Source organism: Aspergillus fumigatus, chromosome 8 (genome assembly GCF_000002655.1).
Source record: "Aspergillus fumigatus Af293 chromosome 8, whole genome shotgun sequence".
NCBI lineage: Eukaryota > Fungi > Ascomycota > Eurotiomycetes > Eurotiales > Aspergillaceae > Aspergillus > Aspergillus fumigatus.
Genome location: NC_007201.1, coordinates 324,776 through 346,684, shown reverse-complemented (window position 1 = coordinate 346,684; position 21,909 = coordinate 324,776). Strand labels below are relative to the sequence as shown.

The following is a 21,909-nucleotide window of genomic DNA, read 5'->3' as shown; positions in this document are numbered from 1 at the left end:
ACCAGGTGGCATAGCGATATCCTTGACTCAGGCTTAAGCTCAGCAAATGACTTTTTTCTAACATTCTCTTCTCTTGCGCCTCACTGTTGCCTCTATCTCCCATACTAGGTCTACCAGCAATATTACCATGCCGTCAATGCATTATTTAAATTTCTCATCTTAGCACGGAAGCGATGCCATCAGATAAACACACTTATTACCATCGATGTTTCAACAGCCATCAATACATTCAATGGGAAAGCTGAAGACGCAGTGCAGCTTAATCATGAGGAATCATCCCTCTACGCGAAGGAAACGCTTTATCACCTCATAACACAAGTGCGTGCAATTGAGGAGCTGCATGAAGCCAGACTTGCTGATATCCGAGCTTATGACATAAGTATTAATGCTGCGAACAGGAATTTAATACTGGAGGCGATATTTTCGCTGCCGCATCGCATGTCGTGGCAGTTTCTAGAATCAGAATAACATAGCGCTTTGCTATAATTCTAGACAGAGAGAAAGGATTATCACGCTAGAATGAAGAGCCACTATAGGTTTAATCATCCTGTTATCTCATAGAATGTCAGGATATATGTGAATTATATCGTAGTCATCATCCTGACCTCTTTCCGGAATAATCGATATATAGGGATTGAACATGTGGTTGTTGAAGCTTAGTTGTCAATATTTATATTCTAACCTCTCGTTAATTTATGACAAATCCAATCAATCTGAATAGCTCACCAACAACATGGAGTCCTAATCAAGATTTAATAAATATGCATTTGTCAGATGGAGGTTGTCAGCACCCATTGGGAGTTAGCCCAGTTCTATCTGGGCTGGTGTCTTTGATCAGTATTCGAGCTGGAGATGTAAGCTCCCCGTTGTACGACTGAAGCTCGAAGCAGCTAACCAAGCGTGAGCACTTGTGATCTTGGCTATATATCTTGTCTCGACTCCCCTTTCCAGGAAGATACTACTTTCGATAGTATGCAAGTCCGACTTCTGGACCCGAGTGCGATGGATGAAAAGGGACTGGATGGCTTTCACGTCCCTCATTCTGATTTCGTTATCAGGCCCGAGTACTATGAAGGGCGGTTGTCTGCAGATCTCTTGTGTGGAAATTATACAAGTCGTGTGGAATTTAGTGCACCGTAGTTGCTCGCTGGCATAACCCCGCCCGCGATTGATCAGCTCTGACTTTCGAATTGATTTTCTCGTCCCTTGTTTCGACCTTCACCCCTTTGTTCTGATCCTCGAAATCATATATCAGGGGAGGGACCCTAGAATCATGTCGATGCAAAGGCTTCGACCAGTTCATTCACGAGATAAGGATCCAACAGAGGGTGACGTTGAGTAAACGAAATCCTCATTTATTTTCTTCATCTAGGATCAACCGCATCTGACAAACAGTTGAACAGTATCATCCTAATTCCCGGTATTGGCATGCTCCCTGTCCGAGAATGGTCGATTCTGTTGCAGCAGTGGACGGCTTTTTTCGACTCGACGGAATCCCGCGTCAATTTCTTCACCTACGACTATCAGATTACGCTCGACAACACTTTCTCGTTTCGAGCCCTATTAGACAAAGGGCATGACTTGCTGGCTGCTCTCAATCAACACCAGCAGAATGTGCGTGTCTTCTCCAACGCAGAATGCCTCCGATGGCAACGAGGCTAATACCACAAGCCAAAGAACATACGACCTATTCTTTTCGTGTGCCACAGTCTCGGAGCCTTTGTCGTGAAACAGGTAACTGCTGGCTGTCTCTATCTGATTATACCCGGTGTTAATTTGCCAGGCGTTTTGTGTTGCCAACGCCCAGAAGCATTGTTACTCCCCGCTTCTCAATTCTGTCTTAGCAATTGTGTTCTTAGGAGCTTTACATCTGTCATCTGTCCCCGATCAACTCTCTGAGCGATACATTCGTATCCTTCGATCTATTCCCAATAATATCTCTAAGCAAGGATTCTCTCGGATCGCAGAGGAGTCCTGGCTCCTTGCCGACATCTCCAAGCTCTTTGACGATACCGAGGTTCAGGTGGAAATACTTTCGCTGTACGAGACTGAAGAGACACGGATCCGTGTCGGTAGGAGGGAAGGGAAAGGTCTTTTCGGTTCCCACCGGAGCTGCATGGTTTGTCTCGAAATCCCGCCAACGGTGCCTTGCTGACGTTATTGTCATACCGCAGCTTTCGGGCCCCGAAGTATCGAAAATCGGTGCGATTCGAGAGCAGCAGTTTGCGCTCGCAGGCACACACGCGGAACTCCCCAGGCTCCAGCAGCTCGATGGAAAGCCTCACTACAAGGTGCAGGAATGGCTGCGGATTGTACTGAGTAACAATTATAGGCAAGCAGTTGAACGCAGACTGAACCCGGGTAAGCATAAAATCTGCAGATTGGAGCTTTATCTCTGTTTTAAATTGACTATGGAAACTAACCTGAGTTCTACAAGTAGGCGTAACAGCGAGTCCTACAATCAGTTTGTCAAGTTTGTCTTCATACGATGCTGCCAGGATTGGTATTAGCCTCGAAATCGTAGAAAGTTATGCGTTGTGCTAACAATATTATGTAGCATTGAAAGACAGTAGCTACCAGCAAATAAAGGCTAACTCTAGAAGCAATGACGCTGCAGCTGGCTCTTCAACCACAAAAGAATGGCAACTGATTCCAATTTTGGACGGATTCCACGCTCCAAGGAGACTTGCAAAACTGCCATGTTTTATGATGGACATCCCGGTTCGAAATAATGCTTTTTTCGGCCGGGAGTCGATCATTGAAGAGCTAGATAAATATCTACTTCCACCGGAGAAGTCGTCACCATTCTCCCTAGGAGATTCGCATCGACGACATGTGGTTCTCTGCGGCATTGGCGGTATCGGGAAGACGTCAATAGCCATTGAATATGTGTTTTCTCGGAAAACGAAGTTCGATGCCATATTTTGGATTCGCTCCGATGAGGCGTTAAAACTTGAACATGGTGAGTACGACATATTTGGCCACACGTTTCAGTTCAAGACGGATTTATGACAAGGCCCAGACTTTTGTCGGATCGCTGTGGAGCTTGGTCTTCAAGATGCAAATGAGCCTTTCAATCCTGTCGTATGCCGAGAGCTCACAAAGGGCTGGCTTGAGAATCCGATAAAAGTTCTCGACCAGGAACATGATATTATCAGCCAAGCGGAGGTTCAGTGGCTGATAGTTTTCGACAACGCGGACAGCCCGGATCTGTTGCAGGATTATTGGCCATTGTCATCTAATGGATCAATTCTGGTGACAAGCCGAGACCCACTCTCTAAGAACAGTCCTTCAATTGCATACAGAGCTATTGACTTACCCCCCTTGGAGGACCACGAGGGCGCGGAACTTCTTCGACGGCTCTCGCATGTGACCGACGAGGAGGAGGTCTCTGTCAAGATTGCGGTCAAGCTGGGAGGTCTTCCATTGGCGATCTCCCAGATGGCAGCAGTGATTCGGTATCAATATCTTTCATTTACGGAGTTCTATGAAAGGTACGAAGACGAGCATGATCGGCGTGAACTTCATTCTTTCGACGCGGTCATTCCTAGACCGGAGGCTAGAGGGAATATTGCGTCTATTTGGGCAGTGGAACAGCTGGGAAACCACGCAGCCTGTCTTCTGGAGATTTGTGCAATGCTGGACCCTGACCGCATACAGGAGCGGCTTTTTAGTAGCGAATTGAGTGCCCTAGGGTGGCTGGAGCATTTTCCAAAGACTTCCTTTGCCTACTCCGCCGCGCGTGCGGACCTGATCAAAAGATCTCTTATCACGCGCGACGCTGACAAGAAGGAGTTCAGGATCCACCGTGTGCTGCAAGACTCAGTCCTATCCAAGATGTCTACTGAAAAGATGCTTCAAACATTCTCCTTTTCGGTAGATCTTGTACTAGCAGCGTGGGGTAGTACACCACTCGTGCAGAGGCATGTCATAAGCCTAGCCAGGAGTCGTGATGGCCTCTTTCCTCATGCTCTAGCGCTGAGACATATGTTCGAGAGACAGTATAAGGCCAAAAACCACGGACCAGGCCTGCAGATTGCGAAACTCATGAATGAGGCAGGTTGGTAAGCGCAAACTACGCCGTTTCTGGTCGTCTGCAGCCACGATACTGATCAGAAAAACCGTGCCAGGTACCAACACGAGAGAGGGAATTCGGAAGACATGAAGCCCTTTCTTACATTGGCATTGGATATTTGCGAGCAGACCCCTGGTCCAGAGTCGGCCCAATTGCTCGCTGATATTCACTACGGGTTGGCAGCAGCAGCGAATGAGACCAATGATGGAGCGGCTTGCCTCAGTCATACCGAGCAATTACTCAAATTGCGTCTTGAGACAAGTTCATCCACCGGCAAAAATGACATCCGCCTTGCAATTGCACACAACGAGTATGGCATAGCTTTGGTAATGAACAACGAATATGAGAAGTCTATTGCGGCGTTCAAGACTTCCATTGACGTGTATCGTGGACTACTTGACTACTGGCCGTCGATGGACACAAACCCACGCACAAATATGAGCTTCACATTCTGGGTTATGGGAGACCTGGACCAAGCTTGGCAGACTCTGCGTGATCTTCTCAGTGACCGGGAAACGAAATTTGGTGTTAATGACAGGGAGTCGTACAGGTAGGTTGACTCACATCAGCGTTTGTAGGGACACGAAACTCATGAAATTTATCGTGTTCACAGAACTGGTAGAGTGTACCACGGGCTTGGCAACATTTGCTACGACCGTGGCCAATTTGAGGAGAGCGAGGATTGGCACCAGAGAGCACTCTCACAGTATCAAAGCACGCTTGGCAATAGCCATCACAAGACTGCAGATCTCTGTTATCGCGTTGCTCAGCATTGTCTACGACGCGGTGAAATGGAGCATGCTAGGTGGGTTTCCGAATCAATTTAGATAGACGAAGGCGTGCCTAACCACCGTACTAGAACTCTAATCGACCAGGCTCTGAAAACATACAGTCTGAGAGAGTCAGTATATCTCCCTGAGCTTGCCCGCACAACGTTTCTCAAGGCACAGTTGGCCATGATTTCGGGAGAGGTGTCAGAGGCTACAGATCTTTTCAAGAAAGCAAAAGACATGAGATGTCGAATACCACATGCCCCTCACAAGCCAGATGCAAGTCTAAGGGAGTCTGATTTTGATCGACTTGTGACATTCTTTTCTCGGTAAGGCAAGGGAACGTGTTGGATATGAGTACGGAGACAGATTGGAGTTTCTCTGCTCTAGTTGCAGACTAGTATGGGCATGTTGATGATTTATACAACACTTTATTTCTTGTCATAGCCACAGGGCAAACAGACAGGAATGTAGATTGTCGTTTTTGAGATTATAAGGAATAACCAAACTTAATCGTAGAATACCATCGCACGGCCTTCAATACTCTCTCGTGGTGGTTCTCTATTTGAAGCCAGAGGATTCCAGAACGAAGCGTGAGGGACACCTAGTCGTCGTGTCAGAAAATGTACAGACATTTGATTTTATGACTCATCCACCTACCGGGGCAAGCTGAGTTCAACGAGTCCATCTGCTTGAATACGATGATCTCACTAGGCTCGTGATCGCTCAAGTAGTACCACTTGAGCCCGTCCCTGTAGTACATGACTTGATTTTCTGTCGCAAGGTCTGGGTAAAGCAAGTCCGCTACCGCCAAGTCCTTGCGTACATCGATCAAAGATGAATCGCAGAGAACCAGAGGCCAGTCATTGACGGGACCTCGAAGTGGCTTCCAGAAGCTGCGGGTGACAGTAATGAGCATTGGGAGTGGGCAAACACGAAGACACCTTACTTGATCCACTGGAATCGCTTCTTCAGGAGGCCATCTGCCTCTTTCCCGTACTGGCGCCGTATCTCATCTATAGTCCCTTCGCGGCTTGTGTCTATAGTGACAGTTGGGCGACCGGACTTGCAAAGGACAAACAGTGGTGTAAATCTTACCTACATGCGCCACTGTTGTTGGCTGGTCATACTCATACACCGTTCCGTCTGATATTGGATACATAGGGTGTCGTTTTCGTATCTAAAGTGCATATCAGGAACCAAGTGCCGGAGGTAAGGGGATAGAAACTATACACCGTAACGAAATACATCGACCCTACTAGCACCAAGACGAGCTTTCAGCACTCCTTCCATCAAGCGAAGGTACTGTGTAACCCCTTTCTGCTTGAAAAAATCGTCGTACTCGAGGCCAGTGTTGACCTTGAGAATGGTGAAGCCATTGCGCTCCAGCTGAAACTGATCTTCCCGTCCCCGCATATTCTCAACGGTAATACCGTTGATTTTTTCATGTGTCATGTTGCTCTGAGGACAGCCATTGTAGGGTGGGAATTTAAACGTATAAGGCCGCTGTTGCTTGTGCAATTCGTCCGGCGTCAGGAAGAACATGCTGGCCTGAACTGTCGAGCCGGGGTCGTCCATCGGAATAATAATTGCTTGTTTATCTGCTATCAAATCTGAATTCAGTAGCAACGATGGTGAACAGCAAACAGCACAGCTTCCGATCAGCTGAATCTGAATCTGATCTCTCACCCTCAGGCAAGGTCACTACGAATCCTCTGCTTATAGCGCGTGATCGCCGCTCGAAGTTGTGGGCGAGGCTTCGTCCTCCCTGGAAGTCAACAACTCATGCACCTCTGCCCAACAGCCCCAACACATCATATGGCATTGCTACATGGATCTACAGATGCCACATTCTTATTAAGTCCCTGAAGTGAGGCTTTGCTGTCTAGTCTTGTGCGAAATTCCTTCTCAGTCAAGGCCTTTGCCACCAATTCCTAGGAAGAAGTTACGGTAAATCAAAGAATATTACAGTCGCCGCACTCTGCATGTTGTTCTCTCAACTGCATATAACCCGGCTTCAGATGGAATTGTTGCTTATCACCAATTGAAGCTATAATCGCATACGACATAGGTATCAAAGTTTGCTCCCCATATTCACCGGCACGGCTATGGCGCGAGAGTAAAATTGATTAAATGCACTTGTCAGCCCACCATATCTGTGTATTATGCTGTGATTGGGCGTCTTACTATCATTTAGTGCTACATGCATGACCGTATCCTGCGGGTAATATGATCTGGACACGTACTTGTTGATTATTTGTTGTGACATCGCCATCCACAAGGCAAACATACATGATTGTTAGTGTTAGATAGTGGGGTACATTGGTTAAGGGCTTGCAGCGCTAAACAATGCTTTTCCGTACGACTACAAAGGGAATGGCACGGTTCTTCTTGTTATGCTATCTTCGGACTATGCTTATACTTATTGAGGCACTCTCCGTCAGAAGAAGAACATATTGTCAAGTTCTGTGACAGCCTCCATTAAGCCTTCAAAGACACCGCGCATCAAGTGGTATGTATATCCTTATATTAGGTCCAAGACGAAACCTTATTCTTAACCTTGAGTGTCATAGATTTATCACCATGAGCTCTCTTCAAGATCCTCTCGACGTCATCAATGATCCTCTTTCAGAAGATGAAACATCCGAGCCTGTCCTCCCCGAAGGCGAGGAGTTAGAGCGGGAAGACACACGCGAGCGACCATGGAAGGGCTTCTGGCCCCCTCCACCTAGCAAACCTGGATACCCATACGACGTGAAGCCGGGCGACATTGTTACCATTAATGGCAACTAAAGAAGTAGGATGGTTGGACGAGTTCATACCGGGGACATGAGAAATACGGCTGAGCAGCGGGCAGTATATCAGGTGTCAATTAGCTTTTCTACTGGCGAGATTCTGCGAGTACCCTCTTTCGGATCAGTCGTTACAGAATGAGATAAATTGCCTTTTCCCATTGTATCATTGACAGGGTTTCAATCCAAGTCATGTCATACCATGAAAACTCAATAACTATCCAAGACAGCTTCCCGAATCAAATAGTTTATTCAAACATTCTCCGACCTGTTTTGACTTCAAAGGGCCGGCTGGACTTTTGGAGAACTGTCTTCATTGCGTTGATCAATGCCATGTCGGAGCCTGGGATATTGTCAGAGAACAACATGTAGAAAATGGAAAAACAAACAGCACCTGGTTTTCCCAAGACGGAAACAACAACTGGGAGTTGCTCATCCAAACCACTGATACGAGAGTGATACTCCAATTCGCCGACTAGATCTGCCATCAGATTTCCAGTATTCCAAAGGGGAGTTTTTCGAGTTATCATACTTGGCACAGAAACTTCAGGCGCCCCCATTACTGGAGCTAGCCAGATGCCATCAAATGCATTTGGGGCGGTCGGTGGCCTTCACATGTATAAGCAATCTTTAATCACAATGCGCCTTGACTATAACTCACAAAGGTGGATCCTCTTTATAGTCCACTTCTTGGCTGGTGATGGGTAGGATGACAAGAGGATTTCTCTGCCTTGTCTGCAGTATATGCTCCAACAGCCATTCCTTATATACTTCGAGACGTCTCATCCCGTCTTCGTGTTCTGCGCATGAGATATGCTTGGCAAGGTCCCTCCGAGTCTGTCAGCAAATGCTCCATAAGGGTTTCAGATCACTAATATTTCACCAACCATCGGAAACGCGTCACAGGGTTAATGTAAGGCTCCCGGCCAAACTTTTTATGGTACTCTGCTCTGAAGCTGTCCATTGTGTGATAAGCATCGTATACAAAGGTGTTGATCCCAACCTAAATCTCCCAATCAGCACAGTGTCTTTTCAAATCTGCTGGATAGACTGCATGATATTCTCACATCCTTCAGATACTCCTGAATTGTGTGGTTTCCAGCCTCGTTTGGTGGAGAAGCTTTCCAGGTGTCAGCTATAGAAACCTTTTCCGTTTTGATACCGAACGTGGCCTCCATGTCAGCAATGAATGAATCAATCAGTTGCATCTGTTCCGTGTTTGGAATTGGCAGAAAATCAACAGGGTAGACAATTGAAATGGGAAGCTAAGTTTGTTAACGCATGTGCAAACCATGTCCACCGGTGCAACTTACATCATCATAGACAGCGCTCGTCTGGTTCAGCCAAACGCCGACCCATTTCTCTAAAGAGAGAATACTTCTCGTGTACATGGCAGGTGAATCAAATCTCCTGAGATCGATTAGCCGAGTTCATCTGCAAAGAACTTTGGAAAACGTACGGAAAAGAGGGTACTGCATTGTCCAAGGAAACCAAGTCATGCGTAAGGCGGATCTGGAAAGCTCCATTTGCCATTGCGGGCCGCCGACTGCTTCCTGTTGCTGTGGCATAATTGTCAGCCATTCCGGATCCTCTGGTCAAACTGTATCGAGTCAAACGCACTGTCTGTGCCCAGAGTGAAGTCCACCCAATCATACGAAGCAATGGCCGCGCCGCTCCCACCGCTGCTGCTCCAAGCAGACTGATAGCCATCTGCTCGTGGATTAAATGGCGCATGATAATCGACAGATTCTGTAGGCTCCTCTCGAGCAATCAGTGAGCCTAGTTTGAGGGTACCCAGGAGCTCGGCTCCGGCATCAATCAGTCGCTTGATAGCCGGGCATGTTACCGCTGCCGGCTTGGAGAGACTGTAGAACGCCCGATCCCCTGCTGTAACCCGAAGCCCTTCGACTTCGAATATGTCTTTAATGGCAAATCTCACACCACCAAGCGGCTTGTCCTCTGCATAGACCCCAGGTATACGAGAGCTCACAGCAACTCCGAGGCTTGTGTAGAAGTCACCACTGACATGGAGATTTTTGAAAGGTCTATTAAAATGTTATCCTCTTTAACCGCAGCCTCCATTGCGGCTCCTTTTGAGTCCCATTGACGTACCCTGGGGTGATCGGTGGCTGGATGGCAACCATAAATGCCCCATTCACATCATCGTATATCCTGTAGACAGTGTGAATCTTCCCGTAGGAGACCATGCGAGGACCTGGGTGTAGCTGGCCGCCAACCTCCTTGTTGAAAAAGATCCACCAATCTGGTTTCCACTCCTTGGGTAGGCTTTCAATAGACGCTGACAAATTTGGCTGAATGCCGTTGTCTTCCGTCACAAAGATGATACCCGAAAGAAACTCCGGTTGGAATATATCGTCGATATGTAGCCAGGCCTGGATTTGATTCTGGAGCCAGGTTGAATTCGGCGTCTCCGTGGGGCCCAGTTGAAAAACGGTGGCAAGGGAGGTGATAGCGGTTGGTAGGTCAAGCTGTGCTTCATGAATCAGTTAATCGACTCATGAGTTAATCGGAGCATAGACATGCCTCCAACTCTGGCAGTGCGAGGAAGCGCTTATCTCCCAGCTGGAAATAGGAGTGATGCTCAATCACTGGGACAGGCGCCGTGGCGTGATTGCTTTGCGGGAAAGCCATCGGTTGAGTAAGTAGACCGCCACCCATTGCAAATTCACTTCTCAAGGATGTTCTTAGAGTCCTAACAGGTCTGATCGAGTGGATTTTGGAAAGCATGGAATATGCGAAGAAACGGAATCGGATCTTAATGGGAAATGGGTCTTCCAAGGTTCGGCTCGCGGGTTGGCCCGTGACCCCACCTGAACTAGGCATTCACTAGCGTCCCACAGACAGACACATTTGTTTGCTACCCTAGTGAGTACTCAGGATAGGCTGACGATGAGGAGTGTACGACTTGCAGCACTAACGCCTCCTTTTCATACCAACCCAGACCACCTGGGTCCGGGTGACTCATCAAACGTATCATCTTCTGCATTGGATGTGTTCCTCCTGAACATAACAGGACACATCTTGAAATCATCTCCCTCACAGACTTGGTTCTGTATGGAAATATGGCCCAATCCACAAGCCAGACGGCGGGTGAACCCCTTGAACGCCTGCATGGAGAAGCCCAAGGCGTGAGGCGACGTGAGAAAAAGCGACGTAAGTATCGATGAAGGTACAGCAGGAACTTCATATTACTGACTTCCGTCATCAAAGGCCGGCCCTATATGCGGGATGAATATGCACAGGCGATTCTGTCATATTCCCAACAATCGGTGACGCGGTCCCTGTACGCGGGAGTTCATTTTGAGAATCTGGCCCGTTACTTGCAGCAGCCATATGAGGCACAAGTACCGGATCTGGTTGCCAATAAACACGACGCAAATATTGACCCGGTCTTCAACTTCGTGACGTTCTATAATCTCGATCCCTCCACGGATATACGCGAGACTTACATTAGCTCGCCGGACGTCTTTGAGAGCAAGGCAAAGGAATTGGCCGATTCTCCCTACGGTCGCTTGATATTCATGAGGGGCCATCCATCGCCAGAATGGCTGCTGACAATCGGCGCAACATATCAAGTGGATCCTGAATTTTTTCGGAGACATCTGGACTTTCGGCACGGTCTGCGAGACCATTATTCGTTGCCCTCGCTGCCATCCACACTAAGTACCGCATTAACACTACGTGTAGCAACCATAGGCGCATCTGTCGCCAAAACGAAGACAGACTCCGAGCAAGACACCATCGAAATACTCCGCGAGGAAAATAAGCTACGGCTCAACGAATACCGGGAAAAGCTCAAAAGTCTCACCCAAATGAAACTTGGTGACTCGATAGTGCGGGACTTGTCTATCCATGACCTCCAACAATTCTCGATTGAGCAAGATATCTCGCTATACGTGGGCACATGTGGGGCAGGATGGTTCGGTGAGTGTTGCTTGGTATAATTACATTGTTGACAAATTGACAAAGGCTAAACTTCTCCCTGTCCGTATCAAGCTTTGATCTGGCTCGACACAACCAGCAATTGGAAGGAAGGTGCAACCTCGTTTCTTACCAGCCCACTGCGGACGGGATCCTGGATGATATTCTCGGTACCTGTGATCCAGCATCGGGCAGGTCTTGCCCTTAGACAGCCTCGCAAGCTTCGAGAACGTGCCGCAGAGGAGGCCGACACGGATGGTCCCAAGCCGTCAGAAAGAATGGTGCAAAGTGCATGCCTTCTCCATCTTGATTATGGCCTTGACCTAGACAAGGCCCTTGCCGCAGGGAACAGCTTCTATGCCCTGCATGAGATTCTGGTATTCGCAGCGTTTTCGGAGAATCAGTTTCTCAATATGCTTGAAACGAAACTACTCAACGAACTCGACCCCACATTTCTGGTCCATCAGAAAAACCCGACTCTGTCTAATCTGCTTTACCACCAACGGATATTGGACAGACATATCCAACGAATCAAGGATAACCTGGCCGCATTCAAAGGCAATGGATCCCTCGGATGGCCCAGATCGGCTTTAGAGCCAGGAAAGCAACGAATTGTCGACGACGTTGCTGAAACACTTATTGGTGATTATGAATACCTACTTTCTCGTTCATTGACTTTATCCGGGCAGTGCAGTCGCGGCATGCAGGTTGTCATGAATAATGCCATGATCAAGGAGTCCCGCGATGCCATGAGTCAAGCCGAAGGCGTGGTAAAGCTCACACGCCTTGCTTTTATCTTTGTACCACTCACTTTCACTGCGTCCTTTTTTGGCATGAACTTTGCTCAGTTTGGACAAGGACACCTCAGCTTATGGATATGGTTCGTTGTTTCAACACCTGTCTTTATACTATCGCTGCTTTTGATGAGGTATGGTTTTCCTGTAAACGTCTCGAGAACATCCAGAAAACCGCGTTTGTGGACACGTAGAGTCAATCCCATCGACACTGCTTCTGGATCTTGAGTCATTCATGGACACAGCCGCGCAGGGGAACACATTGCGGCTATTCTGCATAAAGTTCGAACAATTCATTTCTGAATCTTGCTAAGAAAGCACCTAATTTATCTCGTGATTTCGTCCCGCTTGGCCGTATGGTGTTATCCCCTGCAGCCCACCACATGATCACTCTCAGAGCCCTCTTCAGGTTTGCAATAAGGAAAATACACAGGTCACAGTGCTCCCCTCAAGTGCTACTCATTGACCTTGCCGCATAAATACTTGAGAAAGGCGAAATCTCTCGGCGTAAAGATACGACTCTTTCATATCTTAGCCCTCGAAGAGATCCTAGACCAAAGTCAATAAGCATAGCCGAGGCGATGAACATGTACAAAGCAATGAGCCAAGGTAACACCGACGCCTTACGAGCTACGGCCGAGCCAGGTGTCAACAACCCTACTCCCTCCTAAAACATAAATACAGCCGGAAGCCTCTTCTCTAGTTGCTACACAGAGTGCCAAACAGATGCATGCAGATTCTGTATTGCTCGGAGCTGACATAGAGGCGATAAAAATCACAGAACCCTCGAACTAGCCCTTTCGGAGTACACATATAGATTGTAACTATTCTGTCACCGCACTATAATGTAGAAACAAAAAATCGCGCCTTCGAAGGCGCTACCTGACTAGGATGTCCTCAAATTGCGGACTTGGTAGAAACGTTATAGCATTCTTCAAGTCAATAGCCCCGAAATACTTGTTGTATTGATCTTTCCCCTCGAGACTCTATCCAACTCTATGCATACGTGAGACACACATCCTGCATTCCTGCCAGGTGGCTGCCAGGAGCCGGACAGCTCCTTGAAGTACACAGGCCCAACCACGTCTCCAAAGCGAAGTGATGACAGAATTGGAGAGTACCCGCTAGTAGAAGAAAACGCAACAAGTATTCGACGTACACAACGACTACAAAATGCCACGCTGGAAAAAAGACTGCGGAAATAGCCAAGGATATTGAGCAATCACTCATCCAGAACGCCGCTCGCCAAGCGAGCCAGCACAGCAGCGAGATGACGCAGACTGAAGAAGAGATAAACGGGTACGCAGTCAGGGCAGCCCAGCTAGCAAATGACATCAAAGATTTGACCGATCAACCAGTATTCTGGGTTGTAATTTCATACAAGGACCCACCGGTATTATCCACACGATCGGGGAGTTGCGGGGCCGGGGAGCTGTGGAGAAGATCAGATCGACTCGTAGAGAACTACTCCGATAAGCCAGGAGAGGGCTCTTTCCCAGATCGGAACATCCATGGAATTGGGTCATCCATTGCTAGTCTAGACCCTGGCAAATTTCGACTTTCTCCACGGTGGTAGCTCCGCATAGCTATGTTCGGCCTAATCCGGGTTAGTTCATTGTTGCATCCATTTACTGCGTGGCAATAGCTCTGCCATTACATGTTTCATCTAGATTTATAAACTAGTTTCTTCATGGATTTTGTTAGGTAAATGGAAGGTCTATCGAAGAGCAGTCGTCTTGCACACATATTCTATTTCGTTTTGTCTCAGTACCCCCGAAAAGGACACTCGTCTTCCCTGAGACCGAAATAGCCCCGGTCTTGGAGATTAGCCTGAAGCTCGCGGAATTTGGTCTTTTTCGCTTTTTTCTCGAACAGAATGTCGATCTCGAGGTAGCTCAAGCCGTAGGTTTCCGGTAGCCTCCAGTAGCACCAGAGTAGGCACAAAAGGGTCGTCCCGGCGAAAAAGAAACAGGACTTGCCCTTCCAGTCCCACTCGTCGGGACTCAGCATATTTGGCGTCATCCAGTTGATTAGCACGCCGGAAAAGTTGTAGGCCACGCGGGCCAGAACGACGGTCTTTACACGGAGCCGGGTGGAAGGAATCTCGGCGACCAGCACGTAGCAAATTGGCCCGACGGTGATGTTGTATACGAAGGTCATGAAAATAAGAAAAGAGCCAAGAGCCCACAAGCGCCATTGTGTGCTTGAAGCTACGCTGATACACCCGGCAGTAAGTAGAGTGGGGAATAGGACAAGAAGGCCAGAAAGATAGAGTCGGCGCCGACCCACACGGGGCATCAGGAACCAGGTGATTACCCCCCCGGCAATTGCCAGGCCAAAGGTCCCGACTGAGAGATCGAAAGCGTGGCTGGTGTCGAATCCAGCCTGCTTGTAATAGTATGCCGCCCAGCCCTTGAGGCTGGTTCCACACAATTGCTGAGAGATCCAGACGCAGCACGTAATCTCTGTCCGGCGAAGGTCGACCCGTTTGAAGCAGTCCAGGTACGAGATGGCGCCGCCGGCCATCAGATGCTTTTCGACTTCGTTGGTATGTGTCAACATGGCGGCCGTCTGATCCACGCTGACGCCGCTCCGCGTCAGCCGTTTCAGAGACCGTTTGGCCTCTTCCGGTCGGTCGTGCCGGATCAACCACCAGGGTGATTCGGGGGCCAGGATCACGCCGATCAGAACGGGCAAGCCGATGGCCAACTGGAGGCCAAACGGAAGGCGAAAGGACAGTGTGGATTCGTTGTTGGCCAATGAACGAGTCACACCCGTTGCGAGGAGCTGACCCACTACCCAGCACATATTGATGCTGCTGAGAAGGTATGCGCGGAGCGCGACTGGCATGACTTCGGCGGCGTAGTTGATAGTCAGGGTCTGAAAGACGCCCCAGGGGATTCCACACAAGATCTGTCCTGCAAGCAACATCTGCAAATTGACCGCGAAAAAGGGCAATAAGATACAGAAAAAGAGAAGAACGATAGCGGCAGATATAGTGATGCGATAACCGACGCGATCAGCCAACAGACCATTGAGAAGCAGTCCAGCAATCTCCCCTACCTCTATCGCAGTCGACAAACCAAACTGCCAACGAGCAGGAATTTCAAAGTCGCCGTTCTTGCTTGGCACGCCATAGTATCGTTTGAAGGCCGGAAGTGAGAAGAAAGTGAATAGGAGTAGAGTGTCGAACCCTTCCATGATGAGAGTGGAAGACACAACCGCCGACCACGCCATCGCCTTTGGGTATAGCCGGCAACCATCCAAGAATGTGATTTTGCGTTCTGCGTTTGTCGCTGCCCTAGCTCCATAATCCAGCCGGCGCAATCCAGGAATTAGAGTCGAGAGACCATTGAAAAGATCAGGCTCGGATGGCCGAGTGGCAGGGGAAACCAGGCCATTGGTACTATTGCTGTCGCACCCCCAAACCTCATATGGACTATGCGTTGTCTTGTGGGTGCTCGATATCGGCTCGCGATGACATGAGACTGGTTCGGTTGGGTCAAGAGTGGAGGGGGAGATCGGGGCCGGCGTCCGCAATTGTTGAAGCGGGCATGGAGGCTCGGAATAGGGATCAGTATTGGAGTCCATTCCTGCGATTTCAATAAGGGTTGTCTTGTGTCTTCCGCCGCTACAAATCCAGTGTTGTTGTTCACATCCTGCTGAATGTTATTGACCGGTTTTAGTCTCAGTGTCGATGGTGGAATATATAAAGGGAGGAATTGGAACCGTTTACAGTTGTCACGCCATCAGAATATATTACATGGTTTTGAGCACTGTGCAACTGGAGGATTAGTGGGCGTGTCTACCAGCCCCGAAACCTTGATGAATGATCACCAAGGAAGACTGGCCGATGGTGGCCCATCATATTAGCTTTCGGGGAGCTTCGGCAAACTCGAAAATGAAGATACAAGTGGGGAGAAGAAAGAAAAGATCAAACGGAAAAGGGGGAATAGGCTAAGAATCAGATCCTCAATGGTGGCGTTGTGGCTCACGATATAAGATTTAGGGGTCTGATGTGTTGAATGTATAGTACACATTGTAAAACAATTTGATAGAGGACGGTAGTGATCTCTATCTCCTTGCGGAGCGAGAAGAATAGACATTCGTCTGCGTTCTCAATAGTTTTCGCCTTGATCAGCAGAACTAGGTGGCAATTGGCCAATTCACCACCCAAAGCGTTGTTGAGTGCTCTCCGGGTTTTATCGGAAAATTGATCTCCACCTTCGACCCTGCTCTGATTGTCTTCCCATGTGGCGCCTAAGTGGAATCATCCGGGGTGCCTTATGCCAGGATCCGACTCTTGATTTGTTGACTGGGCACTAAAGAATCGGGATGGCTGTACAAGACGTCTCAGCTGCATAATGCTTTCCTAATTCGCATCGGCTAGTTAACGCATTTCACTTTCATCGGTTATTAAGAGAAAGGTCCAGACTCGTGCAGGTGCATCGAGTGCTGATGCCGTTAGGATATGGGTGGAACAGATATCGGAGGCATTTCATTTGACTGGAAATCACTTTAGACTTCAAGACCGTTGCAAACCCTTAGTCGAGGTTGCGGTTGTACGCAGGAATGCTGTGCGAGTGCCCAGGAATATTTTGAAGCGCGGACCCTCGGCAGACTGCCTTGTTCTCTGCATCGCGGTGTGATGCCGATCTGAAAACGGAGCAAGAGTGTTGACGCAATGGTGGACCTGACGAAACTATCTTTCTTAACTACACACAATGGCCCATCCTACGTATTGATTTAGGCGAAACGTGACCCGTGCCAGCACAGGGAAACTAGTTGGTTGACCCATAGACCGTCAAGACTAGGAAAATGCATTTCCTCTACCTAAGGCAGGGCAATCGATCTTGTGGTACATTCTCTAAATTGAGTAGTGTATTTAGAAATTTCATTCTAAGTTCAGAAGTCTGAATATTGGGATTCGCCGAATACTGGCTGCAGCTTATTCAAGCACGGACCAGGAATTGCTAATCTTTGAGACCCAGGCAGACGGAACCTATGTACGGCAAGCCATCGAGACAAAACCAAAATCATGTGCTTAGGACTTTCAGTATATCAGTATTTCATGGTTGTCTGCCAGCAATAAGCACCAAAGTGTTTTCAGATTTCAGATTCACTTCCCTTAGGTGTATTGAATAATTTAAATGATGTATTGTAAAGTTTACATCATTATATAGTAGGATTCATCTGTATAGTAGGGATTTGAATTGCCATAAAGTAGAGATACTGTGAATGGTTGAATCACCATATAGTAAGGATACCAAATGGTTCAAATTACTATACAGTATTAATATTGAATGTTTTGAATCACTATGTAGTAGGGATATGAAATATTACTATGTTTAGGTACATGTCTTGAATATATAGCGCTAGCAGGTTGGTGGTTGGTGCCTACATAACCTGTCTCTCTCTATATTCTGCGTACGTAGTGCATAACCTTAATATATAAGGATTTAATTTTACAGTTTTACTACTATATTGTAACTCGATATCCTAACTGCATAGTGATTTGAACCATTCGATACCTCAGTATATATTGATCCAACCATTTCATGTCCCTGATATGATGATTCAAACCATTTGATATCCCCATATGGTAAAAACACCAAATGGTTATAGGAATGTGGTTTTAGTTAGGTTGAACTCAGCGCGGTCTACGTAAACTCCAGAAGTCGTTATTTCGGTTTGCCCCAATGGCTTCCCGTACCCATGTGGCTCACAGGTCCTAATCAATCTACACTAACAATGATAATCTACCGTCCGTGCATTGATGTTCTGGTTAGGTCAGCGACGGCCGTTGAAAATAGAAACAGATCAGGTGGCGAAGCTTGAATCAGTTTCAACTGATTCAAGGCTGGTTCTGAACAGCCCAGCATGGTAGAAGTCCTCCCAGTCCGCCCCTCCCCGACACCAGGTAGGGTGATCCGTCTTTTGACATGCCAGTGCTCCTTTGACCGCTAGTCATTACAAGCTCATGGGTACCTCACCAACGCCCTTATAATTTCACTCTGAACCCATTATAAAGAGCTGTAAGAATGTGTTATCTAATAACATTTAAATACCAGACTTGTCCTACCAGTCTCTACGTTGGGTTACAATCAAAACCAAATGTGGGAAGTAAAGAGATAAATGCATTGTGTCAAGTACTCGAAATATTGGTTCTGAGGTGTGACAGCTCAGCGGCAAGTCTCAACAGCATCATACGGGATAGGTGCCTACCAAAATATCGACTCAACGAATGATTCATGCATCAGACCAAGCTCTTCCAACGGCGAATCCAGTTGAATCTCACTGGCTTTAACTGCAAGTTCCTCCTCTGAGATGGATGTAATAATTTTCTGTTCTTCTTGAGATATCGAGTCCAGCAGCGTATACAGGATGTTTGTATGCCCAACGAGGCGGCGTAGATCGCTATCGCAACGGGAAATCTCGACGTCTAGCTTTCTCTGGCAGATGCTCATCAGGCTAGAACGATGTGCCTCCATAGATTAGTGTGTATGGAAGCATACGAGGTATGCTTTAAGGTTCAGCAGATCGGACACGTAGTAGAATTTGCATCATAAGAGCGTGCTCTGCAGATATACGAGGTGCCTAATGACTCGTCACATCCAATCCAGATTATATACCCTGTCATTACCCGCTAGTGTTGCATGATTTCCTGTCAGGTGATTCTGGTCTCTGCCTCAAGGTCATACAGAATATGATGTAGCCATGGATATGAACTATATTACACTGGTTGAGCATATGCTTCCGGTCGAGGCACATGCACGTTTACGCTTGTCCCAAGTCCTGGGGAACCTTATGTACAAGAATATGGGACATGCTATCGAACCTAAACCCAGGAATATACGGTACTGTCCTACGAACCACTGGAAAAAGGCTTTTGCCACCGAACTGACACCACGGTTCGCAACCACGAACAGCAGACTGTAGCAACTGATGTCTGTGGAATGCTCTGGGCCTGCCCGTTCTATCTACAGTAACCTGAGAAACCATCATCCACCGCGAGTACAGCCAAAGACATAGCCACAGCCACAACCACGCGCAGAGGATTCGGGGCACTTGGAGAGGTCTGTACCTTGTAATATGTCAAAGTCTGGTCAAAGTCTGGTTCCATTGGGTATCTATCAATACATTGGATCAAACGTCATTGGAGGAGGACAAAAGCAGTGGAAAGCTCATTCAAATGTGCAGGAGGAGGATGATATCTAGCTGATGTGCAAGAAGATCTCGACATGGAGGGCAAGTGGAAGATAATCACCATGGGGGGTAAGCGGTTTATCACCTGAGTGTCTGCTACACAATCGCCAAGCGTGAGTGATGTGGTGTTCCAGAACTGATGAATCCCCGCCAGCTAGCTGAGTACATGAGACCTGGTCGTGCTTCAACTAAATAGTGTAGCAGGGCGGTCTTACTGCTCTTTGATAAACTCCTCTGAAATTTGTCATTTCCCCCCTCCTCTTTGATGCTGCCCGTTTGGACTTTTGTTCATGAGTGGCACTGCCTGAGTACACCCATTTAGTTTGCGGGCCTCAATCCAAGCCGAATCCAACTACTGCCTATTTCCTTTTAATCAGTCGCAATGAATACCCGACTTCATTGTAGGACAGGGCGTATACTAACAACAACGTGAGCGTCACGTCTCCGGAGATCTTCGCTTTCAGCTGAACCTCCAAGTCCAGATTTAAGTCCAACCGCAATTTCAACGGTTCATCCTTCTCCTTCTTTGGCTGGTCACTTTGCTCTGACGGCTGGCCGAGAACTCGTCCACTGGTATCTGTAACCCTTCCCACCACGCCCTCAGCTCTATTGAGCACCAAATCTTGGGACTCGCCGACTGTTCTCCCAGCACCATCGATGATGTTTGACTGAATGAGCGTTCTGTCGCCGTGTCGGCCGCGTCTCAGTCTCTGGCGTTCAGCAGTAGCTGGAGCACCTCCACCCTCTGCCACGTCGCCTTCCTCCTCGTCGCGAAAAGGCTTATACCGATTAGTCTGACGTTGTCGTTCAGGGACCGGTTGGAGTTGAGCCTCGATGACTGAAGAGTCTTCTTCCAACGCGTCCTCAAAGTTCGATTGGTCCTCCGACGTCTTAAAAACGACAGTTTCTCTTTGACTGGCTGGCGTATCAACAATTGCTTCTTTCTCTATTTCCTCGTCGAGACCATGAGATACCGGTCGTTTATGTCTTAGTTTGCGCGGTTTTCTTCTTTGTGGAATAGATTTGGAGGCCAAGTGGGCATTCCTTACCTCGTTAGGCTCAGCCATCGCAAGTTGAAAGCACAAGTTGATTACCAGGAATTTATTATCATTAAGCTGATAGTGCAAACAGTAGAGCCAAGTAGTACAGAAATAGCCTCCATTCATCGCTTCCTAGCATTATGGCAGGGTTTGCCGCTATGAGTCTATGACGTCTACTTACGATCCATCAAACCGTGCTATGCGGAATTGACTGGGTGTGGGTTGAATCTGGGTCAATCCGCTTTATCAGATGATTTGAATCATGGATCTAACTTATGTAGATTGCGGATCGACCCACCTCTTCCTGGCCCACCGACTAGATACCATGTGGGAATGCGGATACATATCCACCCACCCCCAGTGTTCCCCATTATCCCTGTGGGATATGCTCGTGGCCGAGCCCACGATAGCAGGATCCTTGACTGTTACAGGCTGATTGGACGGGCCCTAGATCCATCAGGAGCGCGATCTGAGGGTAGCACGATATCTCAGCAAAGTGGAAATTAAAGTTGTAATGGCTTTGAATGGCTGCCTCACTCAACTTGCCGTTATCGGCCTACCAGAAGATTGCCAATCGCTTCCTTTATCTATCTGTTTCTGAAAGTAATGCGATCATGATTGACTACTGCAGTCATATCTGTGCTAGGAGCTGCCACAGCACAGATCGGACCTCGGGGGTCGGGACTGTGAGAAGTCAGAACTATGCAGAAGAAAGCTCATGTGTATCAGGACGGGCGTACGTATTTGCCAATTAGTAGAATAGGCAGTGCGCCTGGTTTGAAATACAATCCTATAGCTACGAGAAATGTGTTATTCCTAGCATATTCTAAAGGTATCACAAGTTCAACATTGTATGTCTCCACACAGCGCCTTCTACTAGCAAGGTTTCGTCGACAGTACCCATGCTATCCGCAACTTCGTCCTTATCACATCCAACTGGCAGAGACCTCTTTTCTAGGAGTAAGCACTCAAATGTACTAGATGGCGGCAACTACTTAGCAGACACGATTACCTGCCGGCAGCCGTTCCTAATTAACAACATGGATGTTGACATTGTCTTGATTACTCTGCAGCACATGGGCTTAGAACACTCCAGACCTGGGTTTTGATGATGTGACGAAGCACTGCAACTGTATATTTCCAGTCGCACAACCCTTGCAACGCACTACAACCATCAAATTTAGCAGAGATATAACACTATCCCTTTGCCGTGTTCATATCCAGCATCGTCTGTTTATGTCGCCTTGAAGAAGATGAACGAGTCGCTATCATCATCTATTCCTTCCAAGT

At 47.8% G+C, this 21,909-nt stretch overlaps 6 protein-coding genes across 6 annotated transcripts; 2 read left to right on the top strand and 4 right to left on the bottom strand.

The window, feature by feature from the left end:
• Window positions 1-1,239: 1,239 nt before the first annotated feature.
• Window positions 1,240-5,178, top strand: AFUA_8G01380 (uncharacterized protein; the record flags this gene model as incomplete). The annotated part of the gene is made up of 8 exons (XM_077805262.1): window positions 1,240-1,338; window positions 1,404-1,614; window positions 2,175-2,361; window positions 2,618-2,962; window positions 3,017-4,064; window positions 4,131-4,579; window positions 4,689-4,880; window positions 4,976-5,178. Exons 1-8 carry the CDS (start codon window positions 1,274-1,276, stop codon window positions 5,176-5,178), a joined length of 2,700 nt encoding a protein of 899 aa, XP_077661390.1. The 5' UTR covers window positions 1,240-1,273.
• Window positions 5,179-5,461: 283 nt separating this feature from the next.
• AFUA_8G01370 (putative CmcJ-like methyltransferase) lies at window positions 5,462-6,423 on the bottom strand (the record flags this gene model as incomplete). The annotated part of the gene is made up of 4 exons (XM_741976.1): window positions 5,462-5,741; window positions 5,795-5,861; window positions 5,944-5,991; window positions 6,105-6,423. 4 exons carry the CDS (start codon window positions 6,421-6,423, stop codon window positions 5,462-5,464), a joined length of 714 nt encoding a protein of 237 aa, XP_747069.1.
• Window positions 6,424-8,669: 2,246 nt separating this feature from the next.
• AFUA_8G01360 (uncharacterized protein) lies at window positions 8,670-10,396 on the bottom strand (the record flags this gene model as incomplete). Its single annotated transcript, XM_741977.2, is given in 7 exon segments — window positions 8,670-8,687; window positions 8,705-8,845; window positions 8,951-9,000; window positions 9,097-9,228; window positions 9,258-9,682; window positions 9,750-10,126; window positions 10,182-10,396. The coding sequence occupies 7 exon segments, from the start codon at window positions 10,383-10,385 to the stop codon at window positions 8,670-8,672; spliced, it is 1,347 nt and encodes a 448-aa protein (XP_747070.2). The 5' UTR covers window positions 10,386-10,396.
• An 80-nt stretch (window positions 10,397-10,476) lies between these two features.
• Window positions 10,477-12,735, top strand: AFUA_8G01350 (uncharacterized protein). The gene is made up of 3 exons (XM_741978.2): window positions 10,477-10,811; window positions 10,869-11,582; window positions 11,655-12,735. Exons 1-3 carry the CDS (start codon window positions 10,721-10,723, stop codon window positions 12,599-12,601), a joined length of 1,752 nt encoding a protein of 583 aa, XP_747071.2. The 5' UTR covers window positions 10,477-10,720; the 3' UTR covers window positions 12,602-12,735.
• Window positions 12,736-14,044: 1,309 nt separating this feature from the next.
• AFUA_8G01340 (putative MFS sugar transporter) lies at window positions 14,045-17,135 on the bottom strand. Its single transcript, XM_741979.2, has one exon. It carries the CDS (start codon window positions 15,962-15,964, stop codon window positions 14,138-14,140), a length of 1,827 nt encoding a protein of 608 aa, XP_747072.1. The 5' UTR covers window positions 15,965-17,135; the 3' UTR covers window positions 14,045-14,137.
• A 1,986-nt stretch (window positions 17,136-19,121) lies between these two features.
• Window positions 19,122-20,698, bottom strand: AFUA_8G01330 (uncharacterized protein). Its single transcript, XM_741980.2, has one exon. The coding sequence runs from the start codon at window positions 20,644-20,646 to the stop codon at window positions 19,939-19,941; it is 708 nt and encodes a 235-aa protein (XP_747073.1). The 5' UTR covers window positions 20,647-20,698; the 3' UTR covers window positions 19,122-19,938.
• Between the last annotated feature and the right edge of the window lie 1,211 nt (window positions 20,699-21,909).

Excerpts from the sequence above, each read along its gene's own strand:
- AFUA_8G01350 (XM_741978.2), top strand. The coding sequence starts at position 10,721 with ATGGCCCAATCCACAAGCCAGACGGCGGGTGAACCCCTTGAACGCCTG. Across the intron at positions 10,812-10,868 it reads GCGACGTGAGAAAAAGCGAC|GCCGGCCCTATATGCGGGAT; the intron begins GTAAGTATCGAT and ends CCGTCATCAAAG. Across the intron at positions 11,583-11,654 it reads ATGTGGGGCAGGATGGTTCG|CTTTGATCTGGCTCGACACA; the intron begins GTGAGTGTTGCT and ends GTCCGTATCAAG.
- AFUA_8G01340 (XM_741979.2), bottom strand. The coding sequence starts at position 15,964 with ATGGACTCCAATACTGATCCCTATTCCGAGCCTCCATGCCCGCTTCAA.
- AFUA_8G01330 (XM_741980.2), bottom strand. The coding sequence starts at position 20,646 with ATGGCTGAGCCTAACGAGGTAAGGAATGCCCACTTGGCCTCCAAATCT.